The sequence below is a fragment of the Macrobrachium nipponense genome, chromosome 40, assembly GCF_015104395.2.
Source record: "Macrobrachium nipponense isolate FS-2020 chromosome 40, ASM1510439v2, whole genome shotgun sequence".
Lineage (NCBI taxonomy): Eukaryota > Metazoa > Arthropoda > Malacostraca > Decapoda > Palaemonidae > Macrobrachium > Macrobrachium nipponense.
The window spans coordinates 9,462,346-9,478,508 of NC_061101.1; the positions used below are offsets into that span (position 1 = coordinate 9,462,346).

Genomic DNA, 16,163 nt, shown 5'->3' on the forward strand with positions numbered 1-16,163 from the left:
AGGACGGACATCTTGTGAACGTAGAGCGTCCTTTGAAACAACGGGAACTGTCTTACTATTAGACACGTCCCTACAAGAGGAAGCACGAGCTTCCTGACGAGAGGCGCCAAAAGCTTAGCCAGGCAAGCGTCCTGCTGAGCGTCCTCAAAAGCGTCCTGCCTCGTCCGAAAAGCGTGCTTGCTTCGAACAGAGAGCGTCCTGCTTCTTGTAGCAAGCGTCCCTGTCGAAAGCGCAAAGCGTCCTGCTGAGCGTAAGATCTACTCGGAGAACGAGAACGGTGACGATCCGGAGGAGGAGAGAGAGATGAACGAGACGAGAAGAGAGAAGGAGACTGCTTCGTCCTCTTGACGGGCAGCCTGACGTCCTTTCTCCGCTTAGGCTCGACTGCTGCTGGGCGAGTCCTTTGAGCCATGAGAGACGAAAATCTGTCCTGAAGGGACAAAAGGATTTTCTTCGTAGGTGACGAAGAAGAAGGGGCAGGACTGACCCTGCGAGAAGGCGAGGGGCGAGGGACGCCTCCTTCCTTCTCGCAGGTACAGCTACCTACATCTCAGGGGAACACGCCTGTGCGCGTAACCCAGCGTCCTCGTCGGTTGAGACTCTACCTCTTCTGAGGAGGAAAGGCGTCATACGCGTCCTCTGAAGAAAAGCGGGTGATATAGGACGTGAAGCGTCCTCAAAACGAAAAGTCCTTTTCAGCGGACAAGAGTCTCTCCGAGCGCTCCACCCCTTGCGCGGGGAGGACGCTTCGGAGGACGAAAAGCAATCCTTCAGGACGCGCGCCCGTGCGCGCTCCTTGGCAGCCTGGGACTTAGCAACAAGGCCTGCCGAAGGGACACCAGATCGGTGGGGAGCCCCCGTAACCCTCTTGCGGCTTTCGACATACCCACTCCCTGAGTCCTGGGAGTCCGATAGAGGTCTAGGCCTAGAGGCATTATGGGGCCGATCTGACGCCCCCTCCACAACACTAGGGGCACGATCACAAACTTTCAAAGGGCCAGTTTCTAAGGCCAACACTTTAGATTCAAGAGCGCGAATAGACTCGAGAATCAGAGAAAGGGCATTACCTTCTCCAGACACAGCAATAGGGCCCGAAGGCAACAACACAGGATTAGGTTGAACAAAATCTACCGGTGTTAGAGGAGGAGAAATATTACATTCCTTACCTTTTGTAGAACTGCTCTTGGAGGAAGACCTCCTGACTCTATCACGCTCCAATTTACGCCGATAGGTCTCATACATCTTCCATTTATCATCTGACAAATCCCTGCATTCATTGCACCGATCATCAACCAAGCAAACATGCCCCCTGCATTCCATACAAACTGTGTGAGGATCAACTGAAGGTTTAAGAAGCCTCACCTTACATTCACTCCTCACACACACTCTGAAACTCCCTGTACTTGATCCCGACATCATGTACACAGAAAAGCCAATCCAAAATAAAAAACCAATCAACTATTACGCGTGCCAATCCAACAATCCAGAGTCGATACCAAAAGTCAATCCAGATAAAAATTTAAAAGCGAGATAATCCAAAATCCTAGACGGAGGTACTGCAAACAGTTGTTTCCAGCACCGGCGACAGAAAAAATATGAATAGAAAATGGGAATGGTTCCTGATATCCGCCTCCCAGCGGCGGGAATGGGTACTACCACTGCCGCCCACTGCGTGTGCCGCGAGTTTTGAAATTCTGTCGGACGTCAGAAAATACAGCTATATATATATCTGACAGGTAAGTTTCATGAACAAAATTACTGATTGCAAATAGAAAAAGCATTTCACAGCAAATTTAACTTAATTTGATTGCATGTGTGCGTTTATGTGAGAGAGAGAGAGAGAGATGAGAGAGAGAGAGAGAGAGAGAGGAGAGAGAGAGAGAGAGAGAGAGAGAGAGAGAGAGATTACCTTAATATTGTTATTTGACAATTCATCTTTAAGGGTTAGGACACATTACCTTAGCATTGGCATTTGAAAGTTCATCTTTAAGAGTATGGACTTCCTTCTCAGCAGGAGCATTGAGAGCCCTTAATCTGAAACGTAATTCGCTGTTTTCCCGCTCCAGCTCCACAACGCGCTCTTCAAGAGGCTCCTTTGCACCTGTGTCTGAAATAAAACAAATTATTTGCTAAAATTCTTTGTAGCATAAAATAAGTAATGTTTTCTATTTTTCTATGTATCTAAACGATCTTGAAATATTTTGCTATAATCTTTATTATTACACACTTTTCCCAGTGGTCTGGTTGAAATGCTAGTATTCACAAATCTGTAAACTAAATACTTATTCCTTTAACAAGAGAATATCACATAAGTAAATGTCATCTAACAACTCTGCCTGAAGGTTCATATAAACTGTCAGACAGCTAAAACTACTTCAATGCTGGATAATATGATAAGGTTCGCTGCTGCAATATGAAATAACTGTTAGGAGAAGGTGGAAAATTAGATGGAAGAAAGAAAAAATGAATGGAGGTACAATACAAGGAATACTATACAGGTTGCAGCTAGGGGCCGAAGGGACGCTGCAAAGACCCTTGAGTAATGTAAGAAATTTACGGACACTGTATAATATCTACAATCCGTTCATTCAACAGCAGACATCACAAACCTGCTTCCGTTTCTGTTGATTTCATAATAGCTGTTTTCTTCAACAACGCAATCTCCATCAGTAAGCGTGCATTTTCACTGTAAAAGAGCATTCAAAATTAGTCCAAGTTGCCTGTCTATATTTAATGTTGAAGAAATACTGACAAAACAACTTACAAAGCACTATACATTAAAAAGAAAAAAGCATATTATTGTCCACTATTATAACAAGCTGCCTTCATGTTTTTTTCAACTAGACAGAATATAATCATCTACTATAAGGACAAATTGAAAATTAAAAAAATTCAGAGAAAATGATAAAGAAAAATTGTTTTTCCGATGGCACAAAAGCATGACCAAAATGGTACAGTGAAAATAAAATGTACATTTTCTCAAACATTTGGCAATCATTCCTGTCTTACAAAAGTCATTCTTCCATGAATTTATGAAGCAAATATACTTCAAGACTACCTGCAACATTATCCTTATTTATTACTAACTACACAATCCATGTATCATCATGTCATATATATATATGACAATAAAATATGTGCCAAAAAAGTTTTCACTCATGAATAACTTTATAATACTTCGAGTTTTATTTGACAAAATTTGGTTGAGATTTACCTCTGCAACTGATCCAATGTACAATTACTGGTTGCAACTCCTGCTAATGCCTGCCTTCCAGATTCTAATCGTTCATTCTGCTCTTGTAATTTAGCATGTTTCTGTTCAAGGTAATTGTAATTCTTCTTCAACAAGTCTCGGTCCTTTTCTGCTTCTTCCAACTTCTTTTTGATTAAAGATAACTCTAAATCAAACTCTTCGTTAGAAGAGACAATACCACTGGATTTTTTTATATCTTCCAGGTACTTTTCCAATTGCTTATTTTTTTCTGTAAGTACCGCAACCTCATCCAGCAACTGGTCCCTATGGTGCTCCAGTGACAGAATTTTACCCTCCTTCCCCATAGAAGAGTCAAGGGACGACTTATTTGAAACTGTATTAAGTCGAGTGGTCAGATCTACAATTTTTTCCTTAAACGCTAACTGCTGCTTCTCCATTTCAACCTCTGTATCTCTAATCTGCTCTTTAAGTTTATCACATTCCTTAAACTGTTCGGTATACCTGAGTTTCCAACTAGAGCATTCTTCTACAAGATTCTCAAAATTCTTATTACTAAGTTCTGACTCTTTCTCAAGGACTTTAATCCTTTGCAAAAGTGTGTCTATTTGTTCTCCTGCAGACTGCTCTGATATTGAATTCCTCAGAATACCTATTTCTTTTTTATAATCGATAACCTGAGCAGTTAAGTTTTCTTTTTCTTCTGACCAAACCACTTTGAGTTTTTCAAGATCTCTCTGTTTCTCCATTAACGAAGCATTAGCTAGGCTCCCAGTCCTGACTTCCTCTTGTAAAGCAATATTATTCTGCTCCAAAACAAAACATTTCTTCTCCAGATCACTGTACCTTTCTTTGAGTTTTGCACAGTCATTCTTAAGAGAGACAATTTTCCCCTCCAACACATCCTTCTGTTGATCAAGTTGTCGTAGGTCTTCATTAGTTACATCATTGCGTGCCGAGTGTTCGGTATATGACTTACTAACAACATTCTCTCTCGTCATGTTCAAGCTGTGTAGTCTACTCTGCGTTTTTTCAAGCTTTTCTGATATTTCATTCAAATCTTTTTCCTGATCAACCATTTCTTTATGGAGTGTTATACAATCTCCATGAACACTTTTGTCTGCTACCAAACTATCACATGATGAAGCATCCAAAATCAGTTCTGCCTTCCTCACCTTTTCCTTATTTTCTTTCAACTCAAACTTCACCTTTTGTAGGTCCTCCTTACATGAATAGGTAGTTTCATTAATCTCATGAATTTCTTTTTTATAATGTTCAACAATGTCATCCATTTCTTTGTTGAGCTCTAAACACTCTTGTTCTTTCTGGGCCAACTCTTCTCTCAATGCTTTTACTACATCATGAATACTTCTATCTGCTACTGAAGCATCAGAAGATGACATATCCATAGTCATTAGTGACTTACTCAGTTTCTCCCGGGTTTCTTGCAACTCTGCCTCTGTCTTCTGCAAGTCCTGACTACGAGAGAAAAGCATTTCCCCCATTTGTTTGCTTTCCTTATTGTAATGCTCAACTATATCTTCCATTTCAGCATCTAATCTGGAGCATTCTTCTTCTTTGCTCTGTAGTTCCTGCACTGTCTTTTCCAACTCAGACTTCACCTTCTGTAGGTCCTCCTTACATGAACAGGTGGTTTCATTAATCTCACGAATTTCTTTTCTATAATGTTCAACAATGTCATCCATTTCTTTGTTGAGCTCTAAACACTCTTGTTCTTTATGGGCCAACTCTTCTCTCAATGCTTTTACTACATCATGAATACTTCTATCTGCTACTGAAGCATCAGAAGATGACATGTCCATAGTCATTAGTGACTTACTCAGTTTCTCCCGGGTTTCTTGCAACTCTGCCTCTGTCTTCTGCAAGTCCTGACTACGAGAGAAAAGCGTTTCCCCCATTTGTTTGCTTTCCTTATTGTAATGTTCAACTATGTCTTCCATTTCAGCATCTAATCTGGAGCATTCATCTTCTTTGCTCTGCAGTTCCTGCACTGTCTTTTCCAACTCTCTCTTGACAACTTTTAATTGCTCTTCAGTTTTTAATAATTTGTTAATAAGATCCTTATCGGCTTCTGCTCCCTGCAAGTCCTGGCTGCGAGAAGAAAGTATTTCCCCCATTTCTTTACGTTCCTTATTGTAAAACTCAACCATGTCTTCCATTTCAGCATCTAATCTGGAGCATTCTTCTTCTTTGCTCTGTAGTTTCTGCACTGTCTTCTCCAACTCTCCCTTGACAACTTTTAATTGCTCTTCAGTTTCCAATAATTTGTTAACAAGATCCTTATTTTCTGATAGGAGTGACTCTACCTGAATTTTGTCTTTTGAATCATTAGTGACAACTGATTCTGAATGAGCAATAGCATCACTTTTGCTGGAAGTTTGTTTCAGAACTGACAGTTGCTTCTCAAGGTCATATAATTTCTTTAACAATTCTGCTTTTTCTGAGCATACAGATCTTAAAATTTCTTCCACTTCAGCTAGCTTCGATGACTTATTTGTTACTTCTAACATCAAAGTTTCTACTTTTTCACTATTGTTAGATACCTCAATTTCATGTTCTCTCTCTTTTCTAGCCATTTCTGCCTCCTTCAATGAAATGTCATGTTCAAGTTTCTCAACTATTTTTACAAGACCATCAATTTTTTGGTTGTTTGAATTATGCAGTTCTTTGAAGTCTTCTTCTTGCAAGTTCTTTTCCTCCTTCAAGGACTTTATTTCCTGGTCCTGTTGAAGCATCTTCTGTTCAGAAGTTTTAATGATTACCGTGACAGAACTCAACTTATCATTGAGAGACACTAATTCTAATGAGAGCTTTGACACTTCTTCCTTCTTTCCTTCCAGTTCTTCTTTCAAACTCTGAATATCTTCTAGGCCATTTCTGCTGTCCAAAATAAATCTAGCTAATTCCTCTTCCTTAGTCTTCAGCTTCTCAATGAGTTGTTGCTTTTCACTTACAATGACTGAGAGTTCCTCTTCATGCTGTCTCATCTCCAGATCAAGTTTGGACTGAACTTCATCCGATAATTTTTCAGCCAAAGCCAGCTTTTCCTTGAGGCTTCCTGCTTCCTCAGACAATCTTTTCTTGTTGAGAGCATCTTTCTCCATCTTACTGTTCATCATCTTCAGGTCATCGTTTTCTTTATGCAAATCTTCAAGCGACTTTTCTAGCTCACCTATCTTCACTGTCTGGGTTTCCATTGTCACTTGCAAACTCTTGATTCTCTCTTCCTTGGCTAATGCTTCGCGTTCCCACACTGCCGCTTGGGCCAGCTGATTGTCCTTCACAACTTCATCCGCCTCAAACTTCTCTATGATAGCAATCAAACTCTCTATACGACTATTATCAGCTTCATGCTGATTGCTCATAGTCTTTACTTTTGAGTTGAGACTGAGGACTTCCGACCTCACTTTTTCATGCTCATCCTCAAGTGCTTGCATGTCTTCAACCTTCTGTATGATTTCACTTTGTTTCAAATCCAGGTCATTCTGCAACTTGTCCTTTTCTGCCAACAAGTCTTTAATTGTTTGGTTCAGTTCATGCTGTTCCTTTTCCAGTAGCTGAGTTTCTTCGACCGATTTCAACATTTCAGAATGCTGGACCTCAAAACGTTCCCGTAACTTGTCGTGCTCATCTAGTAAGCTGTCTAACTGCTCTTTCAAAGAATTATTAGTTGTTAATAGGTCTTTACTAGCAAGTTCTCTGCTGTTAATAGCCTCTACCATCTTCATCCTATCTTCACTGACTTCCTCAGACAATTTAGTCAACCTTTCAATTTCCACTTCAAGTTCTTTCACCTTCTGAGATGCTTCTACCTGAGCAACCTCCATCATTTGTTCACTCTCCATTACAACCCTCTCCTTCATAAGCTTCAATTCTTCAATATCCTTTTCCAAATGTTTGATTCTATTCTCCTTTGCTTCTAATGCTTGAGTCAGTGTTGCTACCCTCTCTGATCTTTCCTTAACATCTACCTCCAGCGACTCTATCTCTCTGTTTTTCTTCTCTATGTCGTCTGAATACATTGCTACTTCAAGCTTGTGGTCTTCATTTGCTTGGGCCAATTTCTCCTCACTTTTGGTTTTCAGTGTTTTGAGATTGTAAACAGAATCCTTGAGCTCACTGCATTCCAGTGCCTTCGTGTGCAGATCATTTTTCAGTTTTTCTAACTCATCCATTTTTTCCATTAACACTTTATTTTCTTCAGTCACATCTGCTTCTCTTACATTAGCCTTACATTTCTCATTATCCAATTGGTCACAGGACTGTTCCAATTTTTCTGTTTGTTCTTTCTCCTTCAGCAATTTCTGTTGTTCCTCGAGTGAAATCATGACAGAAGCCAAGTTCTGCTCTATTTTCTGCTTTTCTTCTTCTGCCATCTTCATCATATCTTCCTTTTCTTCAAGCCTTTTCCTAAGGGCTTCCATTTCATTGAACTGAGAACAACATCTTTCTTCAAAGGCATAAAGTTTTTCAGTCATCTCTTTCATCTGATTACTATGTTGCTGGGTGACATCAGATAGGTCTTTCTGAATTTTCTCACATGTTTCTTCCAGTGCCAAAAGCTCTGCCCCTTTCTTGGCGAGTGTAGACTCCAAATTTTCAATGATAACTTCAAGAGAAGAGCACTTCTGTTTTAAGTCTTCCTTTTCCATTTCGACTGAAGGTTTTTTTTGTTCTTCCACCAAGTCTTTTATTTTTCTCTCGAATGTTTCCTCCTTTTCCATGAAGTTTGTTATTACACTCTCTAATTCACTTTCTTTCTCATCTAAAATGCTTGCAATTTTTTCTTCTGTGGACTTCTTCTGGGTTTCAAGTTCTTGTTCTAACAGCCGAATCCTTTCCTGAGCAAGATCGACCTCACTCTTGTTAGCTTCTAAAGGAGTCTTCTCTTTGGGCTGCTCTTTGCTGTTCTTATCCTGAAGGTCCACAAGCAGAGACTTAGCCTCTTCCAAAGCTGTAGTTTTCTCATTTAACTCCTCTTTCAACTCTTCCATGTTCTTCTCTGCTTTTCTTAACAGTTCTTCTTTGTGGCTGAGGTCTGCTTTGATCGATTCCAACTCACTGTCCTTGCCTCTAAGATCAATGACCAAAGCTTGGCTCTCAACCAACTCCTTAGTTTTGGCATCCAAATCTTCCCTCAACTGTTCACAGATCATCTTTTCTTCCATTTCTTTCTGTATGTGGCTGAGGTCTTGTTCATTTGTTTCCTTTGTGACAGCAGTATCACTATCTGCACTGGATGCATTATATCCAGATTCGTACAATCTTACTTCCTCTTCCAAATCAGATTTTTCCTCTTTTAACGATTCCACTTGCCAACGCAAACTGTGTGCTTCCTCTTCTGCTAGTCTAGCACTGCTAAGTTCTTCACGCAATTTCTTCACCTCTAGCTCTGCAATGCTCTTTTCAGACTGAAGCTTTTCGAGTTCTGCCTCCATGGTCTTCAAATCATACTGGCTAATAGGTGGTGGTGCTGATGCCTCACCAGAAGAGTCTGAATCGTTTACACAGCCCAACTGGATTTGTAGCTGTAAGACTTTGTTCTGAAGAGAAGAGTTTTCAGAACTAAGCAATTCAATACGTTGCTTTAATGTTTCATTTTCTTGTGCAGGATTAATCTCCATCTCCAAAACTGACGTCTCAAAAGTGTCATTACAGAATGTACCATTCATACCAGCATCACGCAATTCATCCGCAAGGGAAAGTGCTCCACAGCGAGGCTTGACAGGCGGTAAAACAGAATCATTCAAACTGTCAACAGTTTCTTCGTGTTTCTTATCTGAACCTGAATCCAGTTCCTTCTTCAACTGTTCAACCTGAGAAACTAAGTGGCCATTCTCTTCCTTCAGTATCTTTAGCTGTTCTTTCAGTGTTAAAAGTTCTTCATTTCCAACAGGTATGGTATCTAACATGGACACTTCAAAGCAATCATTTAAAGTCATTTCCATACTAGCACTTGATGCTGTCCCATCATCTGATGGCAAAATTGAAGCATTAAGAGCATCGCCTTGCAAATCCTGGGATGGACTTCTCTCCAGAGTGCTACATTTCTTGTATGCATTGCCAACAGAAAATGTAGTAGTGGTGCTCTGTTTAATCTTATTGTCAGGAATTACACTTGTGCATCTGTCAGGCACAGAAGGTGAGAATTTGTCTTCCACAGCAGCTGGTTTTTTGTCAAAGGCAGGAGTGAAGTGGGACAAATAGTCAAAATAAAATGACTCTGTAAGTTTCCACAGATTCATTTCTGCTGATGCCTCTGCTACCATCTGCAATTGAAAAGCCAAGATCATTTTTCACATGATTTAAAAATTACATCTTTATTTTATACAAATATAAACATTTAAAACAATTGTATGCTGTACTTGAAAATCAATCGCGCCTCATTTTCCTTGATATGCCAAATCAAAATTGCATCTAACATCTTAATCTGTTAAATAAGTAATATTACATGAAACTGAATTATAATTGGGGCTTAAAAGACAAGCAACATATCACCCTCATTAAGATCTAACTCAAAAAGGAAATTATGAACTGTTGAAACAAAGGCAGGTCTTCAAAACAAAATCAAATCCCCTTCCTCACACACGAAGTAACAATAGATTTCTTATGGAAATGGGAATAAATTGCCTCCTTAAGGCTAATACAACACCCAACAATCACAACATTAAGTCTAATTATCCAGAAATAGTAAAGTAACACTTATGACTCCTAAATACCTTATCAGACAGACATGAAAAAAAAAAAAAAAAAAAACTTCTATCTACACACTATAAATGTGGGCTGACTTCAGTTTGTGATATATCAATACATAAAAAAGCAAAGGCATCAAAATTGATAATAAACTTATTGAAAAATTATGACACATTACATACAAAAAAAAAATTAAAACAGAAAAAATATCATAAATGCATTCTGCAAGGAGAGAGAGTGAGTGCACGATTCAAATGACCTACGAAGAATCATACCTCATTACATATCATCTGATGAAGAAGTGCATCTTTACAGTAATCTTGAGGATCTTTTGGACTCTGATATTGTAGTTCTTGGGCTACCAGGGCAGCTTGTAAGTCCAACAATTGCTGTTTGATTGCTTCCACATCGTAAGACTGAATAAATGTCTCACAAAAACTGGTTGAGTTTTTCCCTGGTGTAGTAGGCATCAGCATAGATTCCTCGAGTACCTGCAGAGTCTCGGAGAGCTTGCGTGAAATCCTCGACGTGACATTGGTGTCTGGTTGGCTTAGAGGATTACTTCCAAATGTGGAATCAGCATTTTCTACGCCCTCTAATTTTTCTCTCAGCATCTCAACCTGTTAAGAGCAAACCATACTGAAATGACAATTTGTCGAAAATTGCATTTTTCCTAACTATACAAACCTGAGGTCCTTTAACAATAGGAAGTAGCTAGCGGCAGCTGGAACGGTTGTAAGCTTCGAACAAGGGGAGAACGGTAGTTAACTGCTTGTCCGATCGTCGCGCGCCGCGCGACTGGGAGGTAAACAAATCACTTTTGCTTTTGGCCCATGCAAAATACGCAGAGTGAGGGGTGGCATGAGGAGGGACTATATGTAAAGGACCTCAGGTTTGTATAGTTAGGAAAAATGCAATTTTCGACAAATTGTCATTTGTTCCGATACGTAATACAAACCATCGGTCCTTTAACAATAGGAAGACTCACTTCTTGGTGGGAGGAATCTGAGTCTTTGATGAACAGACTGGTGTTCGTCCATCCCTGGAATGCCTCCCTGGTCGTAAGAGCGAGGGAGGGATCCAAGCCTCTGTCCGATTGATCGGGGTGTGCACCGCAGGATCAATGGTCAGACTCTGGGCCGAGTACTAAGAGAGAGGCAAGCGTATCTCTTCGTACCAGCAAGCAAGAACTTGTTCCTGTTTGCAAGAGGCAACATAAAGTATGGGTTGTCTCAAGCTGGCATCCACTTCCTCCCCCTTGTTGGAGGAAGTGGTGGATATACGCTCCTATCCCTAGTGAAAGGGATAGGATGGGGGCTCTGTTGAGTAGCTCACCTGCATCTTGTCCTTATCCAGCAGGGTGACGACCGTGTCCCTCTAACCACAGTTAGAGGGGAAGAAAAAGATGGGGAAGAGGAGCCAGTCACACTCTCATTCACTCATCCATTCTTATGGTCACACCAGGACTCGATGCTGTTCAGCCTGCGAGGGTCTGGGTTCGCTACACAACGTGTTGAGCAGCCACCACGGGTCCCAAGGAAAAAGATCCAAGGACCTGTGGGCAATATCCCGAAGGTAGAAGGAAGGGCATGTGGTCTGGTTGACCAGAAAAAAACCCCTGCCTTCAGTACCTGCGCCACGGAGAAGTTCTTGCGGACAAGGCAGCATTCTCCTTCGCATCGAAGGCTGTGAAGTCCATTAGGGAGGGGATTGTGAACGACTCGAACCAATCGTCAGGGACCGAAGGGATTCTGAGTCTTCGCTACGAAGTTCGGTACGAAATCGAGCGTCACGGATCCCCATCCCCTGGATGCTTGACTTCGCAGGAGAAGTCATGCAGTTCCTCAGAGGAAAAGAAGGAAATAGTCGCATGCCTATCCCTCTTCTCTACTTCGGTGATGTCCAGTACCCATACTGGTCTGTCCGTTTGCCACGAAGTCTCTCGCATCTCCTATCCCCATGCAGCGAAGTTCTCGGTGTGGATAGGACACCGACACTCCATGGTGGGTGTCAATGGTATGGGTACTGTGACAAGCTATTAAACGAAGTAATGATTTGCTCTGTAACAACCGAAACTAAGTCAACAGCGTAGTTCGTAACTGACTCGGCCGCTCTGACAGCCGCCGACTGACTGCGTTCGGTAGGAGGCAAGTTGTCAAAGCATCGAGTAAGTCACGTGGACCTTCGCCTTTAAAGGGTTATGCCGAGAGACCAAACAAATAATGTATTTGTTTGTCACCAATGCCGGACAGCGAGGTGATGATTCTCTTAAGGCATGTGCCCAACAGGCGAAAGTCAATTGCCTTCTAGAGACCGAGGTCCCTGAAGGTAAAACATCTCATGGTTGTTGAATCTCAGCTAAGGAGAAACAACACTATGTACCCGTTGAAGACGAAGGTAGATATTGAATGCAACCTACGTCTTCACATATGAATCGAGAGAAGGATTCTCAAGATTCATAACCTGTGCTTACAAATGACTGAAAAACGCTAACCGCTATTTTCATTGCTGTCCGGTGAGAAGTCGTAGTTGCAATGAAAGCGGGCGTTCTTCAGTAATGAAAACACAGGGAAAGCCGCCTGAAGAACTGCTCATGGCTGAACATTTGAAGTAGAGCTGTCAGGTCGGAGAGTAGGCGATGTCTTCTGACACATCTCGTAATTCGGTTGAACAATGAACAATTTGTACACCTACGAATAAGAGATATTTTGAAGACAAACTCAGATGTCTGCAAAATCATCGCATTATCGCAGTGGGCCGATGCAGCGGGAGACTTGTACAGACTTCATGTTACCGTGCGGTAAACAGAAAGATGAAAGAGTCCAAGAGATATCTCTGTTGAAAATTCTCGCAATGTCGAAGGCGATGGAATCTAGCGTCACAGCAGTAGATGGTCCTTCATTATTGCGAGAATCCCCGTTAATCAGAGACCTAAGTCCATGATTGTTGGGCAGAGATACGGTTTCGGTAGTCAATCAAAGCAGGGCAGAGAGAGACATACATGACCGTGCATATCGGAGGCCCAGCTGATACAGAGCTGCTATCAGGCAGTTCAATACGCAGTAGTTGAGCCTGAGCTCTCGCTGACTCGTCATCCTGAGTTGCCAGGTAATCCATTATTCCATGAAGGAATGCGTTCGGCTAGAACTACCGAGCATAAAAGATATGCTCGAGCAATTTATATTTAGGCGAAACGAATTCGGTAAAATATAAACGTTGAAATGGTGTTGTCATGACAAAACCATAAGTATATAAAATTGAAACTGAAAACTCCTGGAGGTTGCAGGCAACCCCGAGTTGCAGTTCAATTAGAATACTTCTCTTATAAGTCGCAATCCGTAGATTAACTAGGATATGCGCCCCTACCCCTCGACAATTCAACTGCTTAGTAGAATCATGTCGCGAGGTTAATATACGTAGTATATTTGTAGGATTCTGAACAACGATCTCCGTCCTAAATCTTTCCTTCAAGAAAACAAAATAAGGATTGGAGATCGACCACCTTCGATCTCTATCAAAGAGAGTGAAGGAGAAGTCTTCCTCGAAGGAAAGCTTCAATGGTGAAACAGAATACTAAGACGATAGTTCAAGCCAAACTGGATATTCCCGTCCGATCTTCTCTAGTCCAGGTTGGTCGCCTACTGTGAGATAGTTTCTTCAGCACGTCAGTCTTCTTCCAATGCTAGAAATTCAGGAATTGAGCATAGGCGAGGTTCCCAGAGTATCGTGTATATCGGGGATTCTCGTCTCGCTCACTTTGGACCGTGGTCTCGCGTAAGTGTTTGGAGATCGTAAAACTCGAACACTGAATGCGTTAGAAAATTCCGTAGAATTCTAAGCAGTCGGCGAAAACCCCCACCGAATTCGTCAAACGATATCGGCTGGTGGTCCTCTCGATTCCCGTAGAAATCGAGAATGGGGCAGGATTCCTCCTCAACGACCGGGGCTTACGTCAGGTAGGACCCGAAGGTCCCCCCCAGGTAGCGCAGTCCCGAACGAAGGATCCTACAGAGAAATCTCTGTAGGATCCCTCCCCCTTTCCCTCGTAACCGTAAGGAGAGAGGAATGGGGGAGGAATTGGATACTCGCTCGCCTTCCCAGTGGAACTAGCAGTTGGAGAAGAGTAGGAACAGCCATCGCCTTGCGGCGATGGCCTCTCAGAGTCTGGGAAAACGTATCATCAGGAGAAAACGTTTTCCCGCGGAGGGTTACGAACTCTCTCTGTAGGTAAGGGTCTGCCGCCACTGTGAACGTCGTCTGGGTGGGGGCTGATCGACACCTGACAGGAGAGAGCCGATACCGTCCTCCGACTCATTCCAGTCCTCGTCGAGGTCGAAACCTCTCAGGAGGACCGAAGGAGTATTCAACTACGGTGTCGAAGACACGTAGAAACGCCGCTGTCGCAGTAGAGGAGGTGGAAGTAGCTTGATTGACCAGGCCCAGAATGAGAGAGCCTTCTTTGTCCGGCAGACGAGAGACTCTGGTTCGAGACAGAATCGGCAAGTTCCGATCGCGGCAGACCCACCGTCGGTTTGGGTTCCCTCTCGGGCCCCAAAACGACTCGAGCAGAGACGTGGGCTCTGCTGGTGGGAGCGGCAATCCTTCCGCAAGGTCATTATGCTGACGAATCAGCTTAATGACTTCTGCAAATTCCTCTGTATTCTCGGAGTAACCGTGTCTTGCGGAGTAGGACCGGTCCAGTCCTCCAACAAGAACAGATCCCGAGATACTCCTCCTTCAGAAGGAGGAACAGCGGCAGACCCTGACGGTCGCCTCCAGCTACTTGCGCGTAATGTCCTGGTCGGTCCTAGAACCGTGCCTGGTCCATACGGCGTCATAGCGGGATCGCGAGCGGCGCACCTCTCGCGATCACTCATAGGTACCTCGCTCCTCCCGGTGTAGCCCGAGGAGGTTGAAGGTACAGGAGAGGCAGACCTGACGCTCCCCCCTAGCTCGCTGGCAGGACCAGCGTGCTTGGAGGGCTGCTGCTGATCGTCCACCCGCGAGTGCGATCGAGCATTCAGGCCTAGCCTTGCCGCTCGCCTGGGGGCGAGAGGCTCGGCTGAGAACGTCGACACTGATCTCTAGCGTCAGGCGAGCTGTTGCTGGTTACCGTCTCCGCCCGGTCCCCGATGGGAGTGGCGTCAGGTGACCTGCTAGGCTCGTTGTCGCGGTGAGACCGGCGAGCGTCCTCTCGGCGCGTCGAGCCCGCTGGTACCAGCCGTGGCTGGTACCGACGACGGCGCGGGACCCCTTCCTCGCCTCAACCCGTGGCTGGTCAGCGACGTCACGTCAACCGAGCAGCCAGCTGGTCGCTGCGAGAGCGTCCACTGGCCTAGCGAGAGTCGTCTGCACGACACTCGCCAGTCTTCTGCTCCGCGCTTCGGTCTTGGCGGCGAGCGAGCTCGAGTGTCAAGACTTTGGCTGGACGGTCTCCCGTGGGAGACCGTCCACTCGGTACTACTTCTCGCTAACGAGAAGCCGAGGTGTGGATCCTGGTTTAGCGGCAGAACCGCTAGAACCAGGCGAGGAAGTGCCAGCCTTTTTGAAGCTGGTACTCCTCTGGTCCCCCGTCTTCTTCTCCTTGGTAGAAGAAAAGATGGGCCTGTTCCCGAGGGAGCAGGAGGACCAGCAGAAGAGCTCCCCGAATCGCCGGAGCGAGACGGGCCCTTAGAAGGTCCCGAAGGAGCCTTCTTAGGGGGGAAAACGGGTTACCAGCTGGTCGCTGCAAGAGCGGCCGCTGGCCTGGCAAGAGTCACCTGAGCGTCTCTCACCAGCCTTCTGCTCCGTGCCGCGTCTTGGCGCCGAGCGAACTCTGGCGCCGAAACTTGGCTGCACGGTCTCCCGAGGGAGAACGTACACTCGGGATCTCTCGCGAACGAGAGACCGAGCCGGAACCTGGCGTAGCGGCATCGCCGCTAGCACCAGGCGAGGAAGTACCAGAGCTAACCGATACTCCTCTGGTCCCCGTCTATCTCTTCCTTACGGAAGGGGAGACGGGCCCGCTCCCGAAGGAGCAGGAGGACCAGCAGAAGGACCCCCCGTACCCACCGGGTGGGACGGGCGCCCTTAGAAGTTCCCGAGGAGACTCTTAGGGGGGAAGGCAGCCTTCTTCTTCTTCGGCTTATGGCCTTAGAAGTCGAAGGGGAAGAGGCAACAGCAGACGATGAAGACGAAGATGACAGTTCTTCTCTTCTCCTCTTCCTCGTCAGCTCTCGCAGGACAGTCGTCAGGTCTC

The 16,163-nt window shown here is 44.2% G+C and overlaps 1 protein-coding gene across 1 annotated transcript in view; it reads right to left on the bottom strand.

The window, feature by feature from the left end:
* LOC135211906 (centromere-associated protein E-like) overlaps positions 1 to 16,163 on the bottom strand; it is a 209,700-nt gene that overhangs the window by 8,526 nt on the left and 185,011 nt on the right. Inside the window, 4 exon segments of the mRNA XM_064245140.1 lie at positions 1,959 to 2,107; positions 2,610 to 2,686; positions 3,215 to 9,501; positions 10,201 to 10,545. Of these exon segments, the coding sequence (XP_064101210.1) occupies positions 1,959 to 2,107; positions 2,610 to 2,686; positions 3,215 to 9,501; positions 10,201 to 10,545 (6,858 nt within the window).